The sequence below is a fragment of the Saccoglossus kowalevskii genome, chromosome 2, assembly GCF_978046115.1.
Source record: "Saccoglossus kowalevskii chromosome 2, keSacKowa6.1, whole genome shotgun sequence".
NCBI lineage: Eukaryota > Metazoa > Hemichordata > Enteropneusta > Harrimaniidae > Saccoglossus > Saccoglossus kowalevskii.
In genome coordinates this window covers 18,707,401-18,729,685 of record NC_140642.1, presented here as the reverse complement: position 1 = coordinate 18,729,685, position 22,285 = coordinate 18,707,401, and the positions used below count along the sequence as shown (strand labels likewise).

The window sequence follows — 22,285 nt, the reverse complement described above, 5'->3', positions numbered from 1 at the left end:
AATATCCTGAAATTATACATATTTATTTCCTGCTACAGATATTTTTATAATGTACAACAAAAACATTGTGACTTTACCAGAAATTATGAACAATTATCAATTCATAACTGCAGCTGCAATATGAGGAAATCACAAAACAACATTTGTGTTTTGTCATTCCATGGGACCTTACATTTAAAATTGGTAAAATTTTTAAAATTATGAATCTTAGAAGTAAAAAAACATTTTTAAGTAAATATTTCGCACCCTTAAAATGTAATATGGTCTTGTTTTATATATAACAAAAAAGCACGAATATTTTTTTAATATACCTTGATTAACTCCAAGTTGTCCAGCATCGGCGGTTTCTTCAAACCAAAATCATGTGGTATCAAAGTGTAAAATCTATTGGAACAATCCAATATTTTATTTTTAATGTTTCCACCATCCTCAACCAGCTGCAAAATATAATAATGAATAAATAAATGTGTTAATGTTGAAACAAGGTGGAACATGAATAACAACACATAGAACACACAGAAAGACATGTTTGCTTGCTTTACAATTGTTGGTTTTCAATATAAATTGTTTCAAATTTCAGTTGAATATTATGCAAGATTTTCTGTAGAATTTCAGTACACAAATTGTTTAATAGGAGATTTTGCTCCTTGTTCTATAGATTTCTTATAGGTTATAACTGTAGTCTTTACAATTTTTGGATGCAAACAAGTTGGGCCATTTACAATCTGCATATGCATACAAGTTGGGCCATTTACAATCTACATATGCATACAAGTGTGGCCATTTACAATCTGCATATGCAAACAAGTATGGCTATTTACAATCTGCATATGCATACATATGCATACAAGTGTGGCCATTTACAATCTACATATGCATACAAGTGTGGCTATTTACAATCTGCATATGCATACAAGTTGGGCCATTTACAATCTACATATGCATACAAGTGTGGCTATTTACAATCTGCATATGCATACAAGTTGGGCTATTTACAATTTACATATGCATACAAGTGTGGCTATTTACAATCTGCATATGCATACAAGTGTGGCCATTTACAATCTACATATGCATACAAGTGTGGCTATTTACAATCTGCATATGCATACAAGTTGGGCTATTTACAATCTACATATGCATACAAGTGTGGCTATTTACAATCTGCATATACATACAAGTGTGGCCATTTACAATCTGCATATGCATACAAGTGTGGCTATTTACAATCTACATATGCATACAAGTGTGGCTATTTACAATCTGCATATGAATACAAGTGTGGCTATTTACAATCTGCATATGCATACAAGTGTGGCCATTTACAATCTGCATATGCAAACAAGTGTGGCTATTTACAATCTGCATATGCATACAAGTGTTGCTATTTACAATCTGCATATGCATACAAGTGTGGCCATTTACAATCTGCATATGCATACAAGTATGGCTATTTACAATCTACATATGCATACAAGTGTGGCCATTTACAATCTGCATATGAATACAAGTGTGGCTATATACAATCTGCATATGCATACAAGTGTGGCTATTTACAATCTGCATATGCATACAAGTGTGGCTATTAACAATCTGCATATGAATACAAGTGTGGCCATTTACAATCTGCATATGCATACAAGTGTGGCCATTTACAATCTGCATATGCAAACAAGTGTGGCCATTTACAATCTGCATATGCAAACAAGTGTGGCTATTTACAATATGCATATGCATACAAGTGTGGCTATTTACAATCTGCATATGCATACAAGTGTGGCTATTTACAATCTGCATATGCATACAAGTGTGGCTATTTACAATCTGCATATGCATACAAGTGTGGCTATTTACAATCTGCATATGCAAACAAGTGTGGCCATTTACAATCTGCATATGCATACAAGTGTGGCTATTTACAATCTGCATATGCATACAAGTGTGGCTATTTACAATCTGCATATGCATACAAGTGTGGCTATTTACAATCTGCATCTGCATACAAGTGTTGCTTGCTATTTACAATCTGCATATGCATACAAGTGTGGCCATTTACAATCTGCATATGCAAACAAGTGTGGCTATTTACAATCTGCATATGCATACAAGTGTGGCCATTTACAATCTGCATATGCAAACAAGTGTGGCTATTTACAATCTGCATATGCATACAAGTGTGGCCATTTACAATCTGCATATGCAAACAAGTGTGGCCATTTACAATCTGCATATGCAAACAAGTGTGGCCATTTACAATCTGCATATGCAAACAAGTATGGCTATTCACAATCTGCATATGCATACAAGTTGGGCCATTTACAATCTGCATATGCAAACAAGTGTGGCCATTTACAATCTACATATGCAAACAAGAATGGCTATTTACAATCTGCATATGCATACAAGTGTGGCTATTTACAATCTGCATATGCAAACAAGTATGGCTATTCACAATCTCCATATGCATACAAGTGTGGCCATTTACAATCTGCATATGCAAACAAGTATGGCTATTCACAATCTGCATATGCATACAAGTTGGGCCATTTACAATCTGCATATGCAAACAAGTGTGGCCATTTACAATCTACATATGCAAACAAGAATGGCTATTTACAATCTGCATATGCAAACAAGTGTGGCTATTTACAATCTGCATATGCAAACAAGTATGGCTATTCACAATCTGCATATGCATACAAGTGTTGCTATTTACAATCTGCATATGCAAACAAGTGTGGCCATTTACAATCTGCATATGCAAACAAGAATGGCTATTTACAATCTGCATATGCATACAAGTGTGGCCATTTACAATCTGCATATGCAAACAAGTGTGGCCATTTACAATCTGCATACGCATACAAGTATGGCTATTTACAATCTGCATATGCATACAAGTGTGGCCATTTACAATCTGCATATGCAAACAAGTGTGGCCATTTACAATCTGCATATGCAAACAAGAATGGCTATTTACAATCTGCATATGCATACAAGTGTGGCCATTTACAATCTGCATATGCAAACAAGTGTGGCCATTTACAATCTGCATACGCATACAAGTATGGCTATTTACAATCTGCATATGCATACAAGTGTGGCCATTTACTATCTGCATATGCATACAAGTGTGGCTATTTACAATCTGCATATGCATACAAGTGAGGCTATTTACAATCTGCATCTGCATACAAGTGTGGCCATTTACAATCTGCATATGCAAACAAGTGTTGCTATTTACAATCTGCATATGCATACAAGTGTGGCCATTTACAATCTGCATATGCAAACAAGAATGGCTATTTACAATCTGCATATGCATACAAGTGTGGCCATTTACAATCTGCATATGCAAACAAGTGTGGCCATTTACAATCTGCATACGCATACAAGTATGGCTATTTACAATCTGCATATGCATACAAGTCTGCCATTTACAATCTGCATATGCATACAAGTGTGGCTATTTACAATCTGCATATGCATACAAGTGTGGCTATTTACAATCTGCATCTGCATACAAGTGTGGCCATTTACAATCTGCATATGCAAACAAGTGTGGCCATTTACAATCTGCATATGCATACAAGTGTGGCTATTTACAATCTGCATATGCATACAAGTGTGGCTATTTACAATCTGCATATGAATACAAGTGTGGTCATTTACAATCTGCATATGCATACAAGTGTGGCCATTTACAATCTGCATATGCAAACAAGTGTGGCTATTTACAATATGCATATGCATACAAGTGTGGCTATTTACAATATGCATATGCATACAAGTGTGGCTATTTACAATCTGCATATGCATACAAGTGTGGCTATTTACAATCTGCATATGCATACAAGTGTGGCTATTTACAATCTGCATATGCAAACAAGTGTGGCCATTTACAATCTGCATATGCAAACAAGTGTGGCTATTTACAATATGCATATGCATACAAGTGTGGCTATTTACAATCTGCATATGCATACAAGTGTGGCTATTTACAATCTGCATATGCATACAAGTGTGGCTATTTACAATCTGCATATGCATACAAGTGTGGCTATTTACAATCTGCATATGCAAACAAGTGTGGCCATTTACAATCTGCATATGCATACAAGTGTGGCTATTTACAATCTGCATATGCATACAAGTGTGGCTATTTACAATCTGCATATGCATACAAGTGTGGCTATTTACAATCTGCATCTGCATACAAGTGTTGCTATTTACAATCTGCATATGCATACAAGTGTGGCCATTTACAATCTGCATATGCAAACAAGTGTGGCTATTTACAATCTGCATATGCATACAAGTGTGGCCATTTACAATCTGCATATGCATACAAGTGTGGCTATTTACAATCTGCATATGCATACAAGTGTGGCTATTTACAATCTGCATCTGCATACAAGTGTGGCCATTTACAATCTGCATATGCAAACAAGTGTGGCCATTTACAATCTGCATATGCATACAAGTGTGGCTATTTACAATCTGCATATGCATACAAGTGTGGCTATTTACAATCTGCATATGAATACAAGTGTGGCCATTTACAATCTGCATATGCATACAAGTGTGGCCATTTACAATCTGCATATGCAAACAAGTGTGGCTATTTACAATATGCATATGCATACAAGTGTGGCTATTTACAATCTGCATATGCATACAAGTGTGGCTATTTACAATCTGCATATGCATACAAGTGTGGCTATTTACAATCTGCATATGCATACAAGTGTGGCTATTTACAATCTGCATATGCAAACAAGTGTGGCCATTTACAATCTGCATATGCAAACAAGTGTGGTTATTTACAATATGCATATGCATACAAGTGTGGCTATTTACAATCTGCATATGCATACAAGTGTGGCTATTTACAATCTGCATATGCATACAAGTGTGGCTATTTACAATCTGCATATGCATACAAGTGTGGCTATTTACAATCTGCATATGCAAACAAGTGTGGCCATTTACAATCTGCATATGCATACAAGTGTGGCTATTTACAATCTGCATATGCATACAAGTGTGGCTATTTACAATCTGCATATGCATACAAGTGTGGCTATTTACAATCTGCATCTGCATACAAGTGTTGCTATTTACAATCTGCATATGCATACAAGTGTGGCCATTTACAATCTGCATATGCATACAAGTGTGGCTATTTACAATCTGCATATGCATACAAGTGTGGCTATTTACAATCTGCATCTGCATACAAGTGTGGCCATTTACAATCTGCATATGCAAACAAGTGTGGCTATTTACAATCTGCATATGCATACAAGTGTGGCTATTTACAATCTGCATATACATACAAGTGTGGCCATTTACAATCCACATATGCATACAAGTGTGGCTATTTACAATCTGCATATGCAAACAAGTGTGGCTATTTACAATCTGCATATACATACAAGTGTGGCTATTTACAATCTGCATATACATACAAGTGTGGCTATTTACAATCTGCATATGCATACAAGTGTGGCTATTTACAATCTGCATATGCAAACAAGTGTGACTATTCACAATCTGCATATGCATACAAGTGTGGCTATTTACAATCTGCATATGCAAACAAGTGTGACTATTCACAATCTGCATATGCATACAAGTATGGCTATTTACAATCTACATATGCATACAAGTGTGGCTATATACAATCTGCATATGCATACAAGTGTGTCTATTTACAATCTACATATGCATACAAGTGTGGCTATTTACAATCTACATATACATAAAAGTGTGGCCATTTACAATCTACATATGCATACAAGTGTGGCTATTTACAATCTGCATATGCAAACAAGTGTGCCCATTTACAATCTGCATATACATACAAGTGTGGCCATTTACAATCTGCATATGCATACAAGTGTGGCCATTTACAATCTGCATATGCATACAAGTGTGGCCATTTACAATCTGCATATGCATACAAGTGTGGCTATTTACAATCTGTAGATGCATACAAGTGTGGCTATTTACAATCTGCATATGCATACGAGTGTGGCCATTTACAATCTGCATATACATACAAGTGTGGCCATTTACAATCTGCATATGCATACAAGTGTGGCCATTTACAATCTGTAGATGCATACAAGTGTGGCTATTTACAATCTGTATATGCATACAAGTGTGGCCATTTACAATCTGCATATGCATACAAGTGTGGCCATTTACAATCTGCATATGCAAAAAGTGTGGCTATTTACAATCTGCATATGCATACATGTTGGGCTATTTACAATCTGCATATGCATACAAGTGTGGCTATTTACAATCTGCATGTGCATACAAGTATGGCTATTTACAATCTGCATATGCATACAAGTGTGGCTATTTACAATCTGCATATGCATACAAGTGTGGCCATTTACAATCTGCATATGCAAACAAGTGTGGCTATTTACAATCTGCATATGCAAACAAGTGTGGCTATTTACAATCTGCATATGCATACAAGTGTGGCTATTTACAATCTGCATATACATACAAGTGTGGCTATTTACAATCTGCATATGCAAACAAGTGTGGCTATTTACAATCTGCATATGCATACAAGTGTGGCTATTTACAATCTGCATATGCATACAAGTGTGGCCATTTACAATCTGCATATGCAAACAAGTGTGGCTATTTACAATCTGCATATGAATACAAGTGTGGCTATTTACAATCTGTAGATGCATACAAGTATGGCTATTTACAATCTGCATATGCATACAAGTGTGGCTATTTACAATCTGCATATGCATACAAGTGTGGCCATTTACAATCTGCATATGCATACAAGTGTGGCTATTTACAATCTGCATATGCATACAAGTGTGGCTATTTACAATCTGCATCTGCATACAAGTGTGGCCATTTACAATCTGCATATGCAAACAAGTGTTGCTATTTACAATCTGCATATGCATACAAGTGTGGCTATTTACAATCTGCATATGCATACAAGTGTGGCTATTTACAATCTGCATATGCATACAAGTGTGGCTATTTACAATCTGCATATGCATACAAGTGTGGCTATTTACAATCTGCATATGCATACAAGTGTGGCTATTTACAATCTGCATATGAATACAAGTGTGGCCATTTACAATCTGCATATGCATACAAGTGTGGCTATTTACAATCTGCATATGCATACAAGTGTGGCTATTTACAATCTGCATATGCAAACAAGTGTGGCTATTTACAATCTGCATATGAATACAAGTGTGGCTATTTACAATCTGTAGATGCATACAAGTATGGCTATTTACAATCTGCATATGCATACAAGTGTGGCTATTTACAATCTGCATATGCATACAAGTGTGGCTATTTACAATCTGCATATGCAAACAAGTGTGGCTATTTACAATCTACATATGCATACAAGTGTGGCTATTTACAATCTGCATATGCAAACAAGTTGGGCTATTTACAATCTGCATATGCATACAAGTGTGGCTATTTACAATCTGCATATGCAAACAAGTGTGGCCATTTACAATCTGCATATGCATACAAGTGTGGCTATTTACAATCTGCATATGCATACAAGTGTGGCTATTTACAATCTGCATATGAATACAAGTGTGGCCATTTACAATCTGCATATGCATACAAGTGTGGCCATTTACAATCTGCATATGCAAACAAGTGTGGCTATTTACAATATGCATATGCATACAAGTGTGGCTATTTACAATCTGCATATGCATACAAGTGTGGCTATTTACAATCTGCATATGCATACAAGTGTGGCTATTTACAATCTGCATATGCAAACAAGTGTGGCCATTTACAATCTGCATACGCATACAAGTATGGCTATTTACAATCTGCATATGCATACAAGTGTGGCCATTTACAATCTGCATATGCAAACAAGTGTGGCCATTTACAATCTGCATATGCAAACAAGAATGGCTATTTACAATCTGCATATGCATACAAGTGTGGCCATTTACAATCTGCATATGCAAACAAGTGTGGCCATTTACAATCTGCATACGCATACAAGTATGGCTATTTACAATCTGCATATGCATACAAGTGTGGCCATTTACTATCTCCATATGCATACAAATGTGGCTATTTACAATCTGCATATGCATACAAGTGTGGCTATTTACAATCTGCATCTGCATACAAGTGTGGCCATTTACAATCTGCATATGCAAACAAGTGTTGCTATTTACAATCTGCATATGCATACAAGTGTGGCCATTTACAATCTGCATATGCAAACAAGAATGGCTATTTACAATCTGCATATGCATACAAGTGTGGCCATTTACAATCTGCATATGCAAACAAGTGTGGCCATTTACAATCTGCATACGCATACAAGTATGGCTATTTACAATCTGCATATGCATACAAGTCTGCCATTTACAATCTGCATATGCATACAAGTGTGGCTATTTACAATCTGCATATGCATACAAGTGTGGCTATTTACAATCTGCATCTGCATACAAGTGTGGCCATTTACAATCTGCATATGCAAACAAGTGTGGCCATTTACAATCTGCATATGCATACAAGTGTGGCTATTTACAATCTGCATATGCATACAAGTGTGGCTATTTACAATCTGCATATGAATACAAGTGTGGCCATTTACAATCTGCATATGCATACAAGTGTGGCCATTTACAATCTGCATATGCAAACAAGTGTGGCTATTTACAATATGCATATGCATACAAGTGTGGCTATTTACAATCTGCATATGCATACAAGTGTGGCTATTTACAATCTGCATATGCATACAAGTGTGGCTATTTACAATCTGCATATGCATACAAGTGTGGCTATTTACAATCTGCATATGCAAACAAGTGTGGCCATTTACAATCTGCATATGCAAACAAGTGTGGCTATTTACAATATGCATATGCATACAAGTGTGGCTATTTACAATCTGCATATGCATACAAGTGTGGCTATTTACAATCTGCATATGCATACAAGTGTGGCTATTTACAATCTGCATATGCATACAAGTGTGGCTATTTACAATCTGCATATGCAAACAAGTGTGGCCATTTACAATCTGCATATGCATACAAGTGTGGCTATTTACAATCTGCATATGCATACAAGTGTGGCTATTTACAATCTGCATATGCATACAAGTGTGGCTATTTACAATCTGCATCTGCATACAAGTGTTGCTATTTACAATCTGCATATGCATACAAGTGTGGCCATTTACAATCTGCATATGCAAACAAGTGTGGCTATTTACAATCTGCATATGCATACAAGTGTGGCCATTTACAATCTGCATATGCATACAAGTGTGGCTATTTACAATCTGCATATGCATACAAGTGTGGCTATTTACAATCTGCATCTGCATACAAGTGTGGCCATTTACAATCTGCATATGCAAACAAGTGTGGCCATTTACAATCTGCATATGCATACAAGTGTGGCTATTTACAATCTGCATATGCATACAAGTGTGGCTATTTACAATCTGCATATGAATACAAGTGTGGCCATTTACAATCTGCATATGCATACAAGTGTGGCCATTTACAATCTGCATATGCAAACAAGTGTGGCTATTTACAATATGCATATGCATACAAGTGTGGCTATTTACAATCTGCATATGCATACAAGTGTGGCTATTTACAATCTGCATATGCATACAAGTGTGGCTATTTACAATCTGCATATGCATACAAGTGTGGCTATTTACAATCTGCATATGCAAACAAGTGTGGCCATTTACAATCTGCATATGCAAACAAGTGTGGCTATTTACAATATGCATATGCATACAAGTGTGGCTATTTACAATCTGCATATGCATACAAGTGTGGCTATTTACAATCTGCATATGCATACAAGTGTGGCTATTTACAATCTGCATATGCATACAAGTGTGGCTATTTACAATCTGCATATGCAAACAAGTGTGGCCATTTACAATCTGCATATGCATACAAGTGTGGCTATTTACAATCTGCATATGCATACAAGTGTGGCTATTTACAATCTGCATATGCATACAAGTGTGGCTATTTACAATCTGCATCTGCATACAAGTGTTGCTATTTACAATCTGCATATGCATACAAGTGTGGCCATTTACAATCTGCATATGAATACAAGTGTGGCCATTTACAATCTGCATATGCATACAAGTGTGGCCATTTACAATCTGCATATGCAAACAAGTGTGGCTATTTACAATATGCATATGCATACAAGTGTGGCTATTTACAATCTGCATATGCATACAAGTGTGGCTATTTACAATCTGCATATGCATACAAGTGTGGCTATTTACAATCTGCATATGCATACAAGTGTGGCTATTTACAATCTGCATATGCAAACAAGTGTGGCCATTTACAATCTGCATATGCAAACAAGTGTGGCTATTTACAATATGCATATGCATACAAGTGTGGCTATTTACAATCTGCATATGCATACAAGTGTGGCTATTTACAATCTGCATATGCATACAAGTGTGGCTATTTACAATCTGCATATGCATACAAGTGTGGCTATTTACAATCTGCATATGCAAACAAGTGTGGCCATTTACAATCTGCATATGCATACAAGTGTGGCTATTTACAATCTGCATATGCATACAAGTGTGGCTATTTACAATCTGCATATGCATACAAGTGTGGCTATTTACAATCTGCATCTGCATACAAGTGTTGCTATTTACAATCTGCATATGCATACAAGTGTGGCCATTTACAATCTGCATATGCAAACAAGTGTGGCTATTTACAATCTGCATATGCATACAAGTGTGGCCATTTACAATCTGCATATGCATACAAGTGTGGCTATTTACAATCTGCATATGCATACAAGTGTGGCTATTTACAATCTGCATCTGCATACAAGTGTGGCCATTTACAATCTGCATATGCAAACAAGTGTGGCCATTTACAATCTGCATATGCATACAAGTGTGGCTATTTACAATCTGCATATGCATACAAGTGTGGCTATTTACAATCTGCATATGAATACAAGTGTGGCCATTTACAATCTGCATATGCATACAAGTGTGGCCATTTACAATCTGCATATGCAAACAAGTGTGGCTATTTACAATATGCATATGCATACAAGTGTGGCTATTTACAATCTGCATATGCATACAAGTGTGGCTATTTACAATCTGCATATGCATACAAGTGTGGCTATTTACAATCTGCATATGCATACAAGTGTGGCTATTTACAATCTGCATATGCAAACAAGTGTGGCCATTTACAATCTGCATATGCAAACAAGTGTGGCTATTTACAATATGCATATGCATACAAGTGTGGCTATTTACAATCTGCATATGCATACAAGTGTGGCTATTTACAATCTGCATATGCATACAAGTGTGGCTATTTACAATCTGCATATGCATACAAGTGTGGCTATTTACAATCTGCATATGCAAACAAGTGTGGCCATTTACAATCTGCATATGCATACAAGTGTGGCTATTTACAATCTGCATATGCATACAAGTGTGGCTATTTACAATCTGCATATGCATACAAGTGTGGCTATTTACAATCTGCATCTGCATACAAGTGTTGCTATTTACAATCTGCATATGCATACAAGTGTGGCCATTTACAATCTGCATATGCAAACAAGTGTGGCTATTTACAATCTGCATATGCATACAAGTGTGGCCATTTACAATCTGCATATGCATACAAGTGTGGCTATTTACAATCTGCATATGCATACAAGTGTGGCTATTTACAATCTGCATCTGCATACAAGTGTGGCCATTTACAATCTGCATATGCAAACAAGTGTGGCTATTTACAATCTGCATATGCATACAAGTGTGGCTATTTACAATCTGCATATACATACAAGTGTGGCCATTTACAATCCACATATGCATACAAGTGTGGCTATTTACAATCTGCATATGCAAACAAGTGTGGCTATTTACAATCTGCATATACATACAAGTGTGGCTATTTACAATCTGCATATACATACAAGTGTGGCTATTTACAATCTGCATATGCATACAAGTGTGGCTATTTACAATCTGCATATGCAAACAAGTGTGACTATTCACAATCTGCATATGCATACAAGTGTGGCTATTTACAATCTGCATATGCAAACAAGTGTGACTATTCACAATCTGCATATGCATACAAGTATGGCTATTTACAATCTACATATGCATACAAGTGTGGCTATATACAATCTGCATATGCATACAAGTGTGTCTATTTACAATCTACATATGCATACAAGTGTGGCTATTTACAATCTACATATACATAAAAGTGTGGCCATTTACAATCTACATATGCATACAAGTGTGGCTATTTACAATCTGCATATGAATACAAGTGTGGCCATTTACAATCTGCATATGCATACAAGTGTGGCCATTTACAATCTGCATATGCAAACAAGTGTGGCTATTTACAATATGCATATGCATACAAGTGTGGCTATTTACAATCTGCATATGCATACAAGTGTGGCTATTTACAATCTGCATATGCATACAAGTGTGGCTATTTACAATCTGCATATGCATACAAGTGTGGCTATTTACAATCTGCATATGCAAACAAGTGTGGCCATTTACAATCTGCATATGCAAACAAGTGTGGCTATTTACAATATGCATATGCATACAAGTGTGGCTATTTACAATCTGCATATGCATACAAGTGTGGCTATTTACAATCTGCATATGCATACAAGTGTGGCTATTTACAATCTGCATATGCATACAAGTGTGGCTATTTACAATCTGCATATGCAAACAAGTGTGGCCATTTACAATCTGCATATGCATACAAGTGTGGCTATTTACAATCTGCATATGCATACAAGTGTGGCTATTTACAATCTGCATATGCATACAAGTGTGGCTATTTACAATCTGCATCTGCATACAAGTGTTGCTATTTACAATCTGCATATGCATACAAGTGTGGCCATTTACAATCTGCATATGCAAACAAGTGTGGCTATTTACAATCTGCATATGCATACAAGTGTGGCCATTTACAATCTGCATATGCATACAAGTGTGGCTATTTACAATCTGCATATGCATACAAGTGTGGCTATTTACAATCTGCATCTGCATACAAGTGTGGCCATTTACAATCTGCATATGCAAACAAGAATGGCTATTTACAATCTGCATATGCATACAAGTGTGGCCATTTACAATCTGCATATGCAAACAAGTGTGGCCATTTACAATCTGCATACGCATACAAGTATGGCTATTTACAATCTGCATATGCATACAAGTCTGCCATTTACAATCTGCATATGCATACAAGTGTGGCTATTTACAATCTGCATATGCATACAAGTGTGGCTATTTACAATCTGCATCTGCATACAAGTGTGGCCATTTACAATCTGCATATGCAAACAAGTGTGGCCATTTACAATCTGCATATGCATACAAGTGTGGCTATTTACAATCTGCATATGCATACAAGTGTGGCTATTTACAATCTGCATATGAATACAAGTGTGGCCATTTACAATCTGCATATGCATACAAGTGTGGCCATTTACAATCTGCATATGCAAACAAGTGTGGCTATTTACAATATGCATATGCATACAAGTGTGGCTATTTACAATCTGCATATGCATACAAGTGTGGCTATTTACAATCTGCATATGCATACAAGTGTGGCTATTTACAATCTGCATATGCATACAAGTGTGGCTATTTACAATCTGCATATGCAAACAAGTGTGGCCATTTACAATCTGCATATGCAAACAAGTGTGGCTATTTACAATATGCATATGCATACAAGTGTGGCTATTTACAATCTGCATATGCATACAAGTGTGGCTATTTACAATCTGCATATGCATACAAGTGTGGCTATTTACAATCTGCATATGCATACAAGTGTGGCTATTTACAATCTGCATATGCAAACAAGTGTGGCCATTTACAATCTGCATATGCATACAAGTGTGGCTATTTACAATCTGCATATGCATACAAGTGTGGCTATTTACAATCTGCATATGCATACAAGTGTGGCTATTTACAATCTGCATCTGCATACAAGTGTTGCTATTTACAATCTGCATATGCATACAAGTGTGGCCATTTACAATCTGCATATGCAAACAAGTGTGGCTATTTACAATCTGCATATGCATACAAGTGTGGCCATTTACAATCTGCATATGCATACAAGTGTGGCTATTTACAATCTGCATATGCATACAAGTGTGGCTATTTACAATCTGCATCTGCATACAAGTGTGGCCATTTACAATCTGCATATGCAAACAAGTGTGGCCATTTACAATCTGCATATGCATACAAGTGTGGCTATTTACAATCTGCATATGCATACAAGTGTGGCTATTTACAATCTGCATATGAATACAAGTGTGGCCATTTACAATCTGCATATGCATACAAGTGTGGCCATTTACAATCTGCATATGCAAACAAGTGTGGCTATTTACAATATGCATATGCATACAAGTGTGGCTATTTACAATCTGCATATGCATACAAGTGTGGCTATTTACAATCTGCATATGCATACAAGTGTGGCTATTTACAATCTGCATATGCATACAAGTGTGGCTATTTACAATCTGCATATGCAAACAAGTGTGGCCATTTACAATCTGCATATGCAAACAAGTGTGGCTATTTACAATATGCATATGCATACAAGTGTGGCTATTTACAATCTGCATATGCATACAAGTGTGGCTATTTACAATCTGCATATGCATACAAGTGTGGCTATTTACAATCTGCATATGCATACAAGTGTGGCTATTTACAATCTGCATATGCAAACAAGTGTGGCCATTTACAATCTGCATATGCATACAAGTGTGGCTATTTACAATCTGCATATGCATACAAGTGTGGCTATTTACAATCTGCATATGCATACAAGTGTGGCTATTTACAATCTGCATCTGCATACAAGTGTTGCTATTTACAATCTGCATATGCATACAAGTGTGGCCATTTACAATCTGCATATGCAAACAAGTGTGGCTATTTACAATCTGCATATGCATACAAGTGTGGCCATTTACAATCTGCATATGCATACAAGTGTGGCTATTTACAATCTGCATATGCATACAAGTGTGGCTATTTACAATCTGCATCTGCATACAAGTGTGGCCATTTACAATCTGCATATGCAAACAAGTGTGGCTATTTACAATCTGCATATGCATACAAGTGTGGCTATTTACAATCTGCATATACATACAAGTGTGGCCATTTACAATCCACATATGCATACAAGTGTGGCTATTTACAATCTGCATATGCAAACAAGTGTGGCTATTTACAATCTGCATATACATACAAGTGTGGCTATTTACAATCTGCATATACATACAAGTGTGGCTATTTACAATCTGCATATGCATACAAGTGTGGCTATTTACAATCTGCATATGCAAACAAGTGTGACTATTCACAATCTGCATATGCATACAAGTGTGGCTATTTACAATCTGCATATGCAAACAAGTGTGACTATTCACAATCTGCATATGCATACAAGTATGGCTATTTACAATCTACATATGCATACAAGTGTGGCTATATACAATCTGCATATGCATACAAGTGTGTCTATTTACAATCTACATATGCATACAAGTGTGGCTATTTACAATCTACATATACATAAAAGTGTGGCCATTTACAATCTACATATGCATACAAGTGTGGCTATTTACAATCTGCATATGAATACAAGTGTGGCCATTTACAATCTGCATATGCATACAAGTGTGGCCATTTACAATCTGCATATGCAAACAAGTGTGGCTATTTACAATATGCATATGCATACAAGTGTGGCTATTTACAATCTGCATATGCATACAAGTGTGGCTATTTACAATCTGCATATGCATACAAGTGTGGCTATTTACAATCTGCATATGCATACAAGTGTGGCTATTTACAATCTGCATATGCAAACAAGTGTGGCCATTTACAATCTGCATATGCAAACAAGTGTGGCTATTTACAATATGCATATGCATACAAGTGTGGCTATTTACAATCTGCATATGCATACAAGTGTGGCTATTTACAATCTGCATATGCATACAAGTGTGGCTATTTACAATCTGCATATGCATACAAGTGTGGCTATTTACAATCTGCATATGCAAACAAGTGTGGCCATTTACAATCTGCATATGCATACAAGTGTGGCTATTTACAATCTGCATATGCATACAAGTGTGGCTATTTACAATCTGCATATGCATACAAGTGTGGCTATTTACAATCTGCATCTGCATACAAGTGTTGCTATTTACAATCTGCATATGCATACAAGTGTGGCCATTTACAATCTGCATATGCAAACAAGTGTGGCTATTTACAATCTGCATATGCATACAAGTGTGGCCATTTACAATCTGCATATGCATACAAGTGTGGCTATTTACAATCTGCATATGCATACAAGTGTGGCTATTTACAATCTGCATCTGCATACAAGTGTGGCCATTTACAATCTGCATATGCAAACAAGTGTGGCCATTTACAATCTGCATATGCATACAAGTGTGGCTATTTACAATCTGCATATGCATACAAGTGTGGCTATTTACAATCTGCATATGAATACAAGTGTGGCCATTTACAATCTGCATATGCATACAAGTGTGGCCATTTACAATCTGCATATGCAAACAAGTGTGGCTATTTACAATATGCATATGCATACAAGTGTGGCTATTTACAATCTGCATATGCATACAAGTGTGGCTATTTACAATCTGCATATGCATACAAGTGTGGCTATTTACAATCTGCATATGCATACAAGTGTGGCTATTTACAATCTGCATATGCAAACAAGTGTGGCCATTTACAATCTGCATATGCAAACAAGTGTGGCTATTTACAATATGCATATGCATACAAGTGTGGCTATTTACAATCTGCATATGCATACAAGTGTGGCTATTTACAATCTGCATATGCATACAAGTGTGGCTATTTACAATCTGCATATGCATACAAGTGTGGCTATTTACAATCTGCATATGCAAACAAGTGTGGCCATTTACAATCTGCATATGCATACAAGTGTGGCTATTTACAATCTGCATATGCATACAAGTGTGGCTATTTACAATCTGCATATGCATACAAGTGTGGCTATTTACAATCTGCATCTGCATACAAGTGTTGCTATTTACAATCTGCATATGCATACAAGTGTGGCCATTTACAATCTGCATATGCAAACAAGTGTGGCTATTTACAATCTGCATATGCATACAAGTGTGGCCATTTACAATCTGCATATGCATACAAGTGTGGCTATTTACAATCTGCATATGCATACAAGTGTGGCTATTTACAATCTGCATCTGCATACAAGTGTGGCCATTTACAATCTGCATATGCAAACAAGTGTGGCTATTTACAATCTGCATATGCATACAAGTGTGGCTATTTACAATCTGCATATACATACAAGTGTGGCCATTTACAATCCACATATGCATACAAGTGTGGCTATTTACAATCTGCATATGCAAACAAGTGTGGCTATTTACAATCTGCATATACATACAAGTGTGGCTATTTACAATCTGCATATACATACAAGTGTGGCTATTTACAATCTGCATATGCATACAAGTGTGGCTATTTACAATCTGCATATGCAAACAAGTGTGACTATTCACAATCTGCATATGCATACAAGTGTGGCTATTTACAATCTGCATATGCAAACAAGTGTGACTATTCACAATCTGCATATGCATACAAGTATGGCTATTTACAATCTACATATGCATACAAGTGTGGCTATATACAATCTGCATATGCATACAAGTGTGTCTATTTACAATCTACATATGCATACAAGTGTGGCTATTTACAATCTACATATACATAAAAGTGTGGCCATTTACAATCTACATATGCATACAAGTGTGGCTATTTACAATCTGCATATGCAAACAAGTGTGCCCATTTACAATCTGCATATACATACAAGTGTGGCCATTTACAATCTGCATATGCATACAAGTGTGGCCATTTACAATCTGCATATGCATACAAGTGTGGCCATTTACAATCTGCATATGCATACAAGTGTGGCTATTTACAATCTGTAGATGCATACAAGTGTGGCTATTTACAATCTGCATATGCATACGAGTGTGGCCATTTACAATCTGCATATACATACAAGTGTGGCCATTTACAATCTGCATATGCATACAAGTGTGGCCATTTACAATCTGTAGATGCATACAAGTGTGGCTATTTACAATCTGTATATGCATACAAGTGTGGCCATTTACAATCTGCATATGCATACAAGTGTGGCCATTTACAATCTGCATATGCAAAAAGTGTGGCTATTTACAATCTGCATATGCATACATGTTGGGCTATTTACAATCTGCATATGCATACAAGTGTGGCTATTTACAATCTGCATGTGCATACAAGTATGGCTATTTACAATCTGCATATGCATACAAGTGTGGCTATTTACAATCTGCATATGCATACAAGTGTGGCCATTTACAATCTGCATATGCAAACAAGTGTGGCTATTTACAATCTGCATATGCAAACAAGTGTGGCTATTTACAATCTGCATATGCATACAAGTGTGGCTATTTACAATCTGCATATACATACAAGTGTGGCTATTTACAATCTGCATATGCAAACAAGTGTGGCTATTTACAATCTGCATATGCATACAAGTGTGGCTATTTACAATCTGCATATGCATACAAGTGTGGCCATTTACAATCTGCATATGCAAACAAGTGTGGCTATTTACAATCTGCATATGAATACAAGTGTGGCTATTTACAATCTGTAGATGCATACAAGTATGGCTATTTACAATCTGCATATGCATACAAGTGTGGCTATTTACAATCTGCATATGCATACAAGTGTGGCCATTTACAATCTGCATATGCATACAAGTGTGGCTATTTACAATCTGCATATGCATACAAGTGTGGCTATTTACAATCTGCATCTGCATACAAGTGTGGCCATTTACAATCTGCATATGCAAACAAGTGTTGCTATTTACAATCTGCATATGCATACAAGTGTGGCTATTTACAATCTGCATATGCATACAAGTGTGGCTATTTACAATCTGCATATGCATACAAGTGTGGCTATTTACAATCTGCATATGCATACAAGTGTGGCTATTTACAATCTGCATATGCATACAAGTGTGGCTATTTACAATCTGCATATGAATACAAGTGTGGCCATTTACAATCTGCATATGCATACAAGTGTGGCTATTTACAATCTGCATATGCATACAAGTGTGGCTATTTACAATCTGCATATGCAAACAAGTGTGGCTATTTACAATCTGCATATGAATACAAGTGTGGCTATTTACAATCTGTAGATGCATACAAGTATGGCTATTTACAATCTGCATATGCATACAAGTGTGGCTATTTACAATCTGCATATGCATACAAGTGTGGCTATTTACAATCTGCATATGCAAACAAGTGTGGCTATTTACAATCTACATATGCATACAAGTGTGGCTATTTACAATCTGCATATGCAAACAAGTTGGGCTATTTACAATCTGCATATGCATACAAGTGTGGCTATTTACAATCTGCATATGCAAACAAGTGTGGCCATTTACAATCTGCATATGCATACAAGTGTGGCTATTTACAATCTGCATATGCAAACAAGTGTGGCCATTTACAATCTGCATATGCAAACAAGAATGGCTATTTACAATCTGCATATGCATACAAGTGTGGCCATTTACAATCTGCATATGCAAACAAGTGTGGCCATTTACAATCTGCATATGCATACAAGTGTGGCTATTTACAATCTGCATATGCATACAAGTGTGGCTATTTACAATCTGCATATGCATACAAGTGTGGCTATTTACAATCTGCATATGAATACAAGTGTGGCTATTTACAATCTGTAGATGCATACAAGTATGGCTATTTACAATCTGCATATGCATACAAGTGTGGCTATTTACAATCTGCATATGCATACAAGTGTGGCCATTTACAATCTGCATATGCATACAAGTGTGGCTATTTACAATCTGCATATGCATACAAGTGTGGCTATTTACAATCTGCATCTGCATACAAGTGTGGCCATTTACAATCTGCATATGCAAACAAGTGTTGCTATTTACAATCTGCATATGCATACAAGTGTGGCTATTTACAATCTGCATATGCATACAAGTGTGGCTATTTACAATCTGCATATGCATACAAGTGTGGCTATTTACAATCTGCATATGCATACAAGTGTGGCTATTTACAATCTGCATATGCATACAAGTGTGGCTATTTACAATCTGCATATGAATACAAGTGTGGCCATTTACAATCTGCATATGCATACAAGTGTGGCTATTTACAATCTGCATATGCATACAAGTGTGGCTATTTACAATCTGCATATGCAAACAAGTGTGGCTATTTACAATCTGCATATGAATACAAGTGTGGCTATTTACAATCTGTAGATGCATACAAGTATGGCTATTTACAATCTGCATATGCATACAAGTGTGGCTATTTACAATCTGCATATGCATACAAGTGTGGCTATTTACAATCTGCATATGCAAACAAGTGTGGCTATTTACAATCTACATATGCATACAAGTGTGGCTATTTACAATCTGCATATGCAAACAAGTTGGGCTATTTACAATCTGCATATGCATACAAGTGTGGCTATTTACAATCTGCATATGCAAACAAGTGTGGCCATTTACAATCTGCATATGCATACAAGTGTGGCTATTTACAATCTGCATATGCAAACAAGTGTGGCCATTTACAATCTGCATATGCAAACAAGAATGGCTATTTACAATCTGCATATGCATACAAGTGTGGCCATTTACAATCTGCATATGCAAACAAGTGTGGCCATTTACAATCTGCATATGCATACAAGTGTGGCTATTTACAATCTGCATATGCATACAAGTGTGGCCATTTACAATCTGCATATGCAAACAAGTGTGGCCATTTACAATCTGCATATGCAAACAAGAATGGCTATTTACAATCTGCATATGCATACAAGTGTGGCCATTTACAATCTGCATATGCAAACAAGTGTGGCCATTTACAATCTGCATACGCATACAAGTATGGCTATTTACAATCTGCATATGCATACAAGTGTGGCCATTTACTATCTGCATATGCATACAAGTGTGGCTATTTACAATCTGCATATGCATACAAGTGTGGCTATTTACAATCTGCATCTGCATACAAGTGTGGCCATTTACAATCTGCATATGCAAACAAGTGTTGCTATTTACAATCTGCATATGCATACAAGTGTGGCCATTTACAATCTGCATATGCAAACAAGAATGGCTATTTACAATCTGCATATGCATACAAGTGTGGCCATTTACAATCTGCATATGCAAACAAGTGTGGCCATTTACAATCTGCATACGCATACAAGTATGGCTATTTACAATCTGCATATGCATACAAGTCTGCCATTTACAATCTGCATATGCATACAAGTGTGGCTATTTACAATCTGCATATGCATACAAGTGTGGCTATTTACAATCTGCATCTGCATACAAGTGTGGCCATTTACAATCTGCATATGCAAACAAGTGTGGCCATTTACAATCTGCATATGCATACAAGTGTGGCTATTTACAATCTGCATATGCATACAAGTGTGGCTATTTACAATCTGCATATGAATACAAGTGTGGCCATTTACAATCTGCATATGCATACAAGTGTGGCCATTTACAATCTGCATATGCAAACAAGTGTGGCTATTTACAATATGCATATGCATACAAGTGTGGCTATTTACAATCTGCATATGCATACAAGTGTGGCTATTTACAATCTGCATATGCATACAAGTGTGGCTATTTACAATCTGCATATGCATACAAGTGTGGCTATTTACAATCTGCATATGCAAACAAGTGTGGCCATTTACAATCTGCATATGCAAACAAGTGTGGCTATTTACAATATGCATATGCATACAAGTGTGGCTATTTACAATCTGCATATGCATACAAGTGTGGCTATTTACAATCTGCATATGCATACAAGTGTGGCTATTTACAATCTGCATATGCATACAAGTGTGGCTATTTACAATCTGCATATGCAAACAAGTGTGGCCATTTACAATCTG

At 36.4% G+C, this 22,285-nt stretch overlaps 1 protein-coding gene across 2 annotated transcripts in view; it reads right to left on the bottom strand.

Annotated features, from left to right (window-relative positions):
* Positions 1 to 22,285, bottom strand: part of LOC102804644 (poly [ADP-ribose] polymerase 1-like) — a 108,737-nt gene that overhangs the window by 4,093 nt on the left and 82,359 nt on the right. For both annotated transcript variants that reach the window (XM_085492585.1, XM_085492586.1), the window contains exon 17: positions 312 to 437. In XM_085492585.1, the coding sequence (XP_085348711.1) occupies positions 312 to 437 (126 nt within the window). The remainder of the gene's footprint in view (positions 1 to 311; positions 438 to 22,285) is intronic.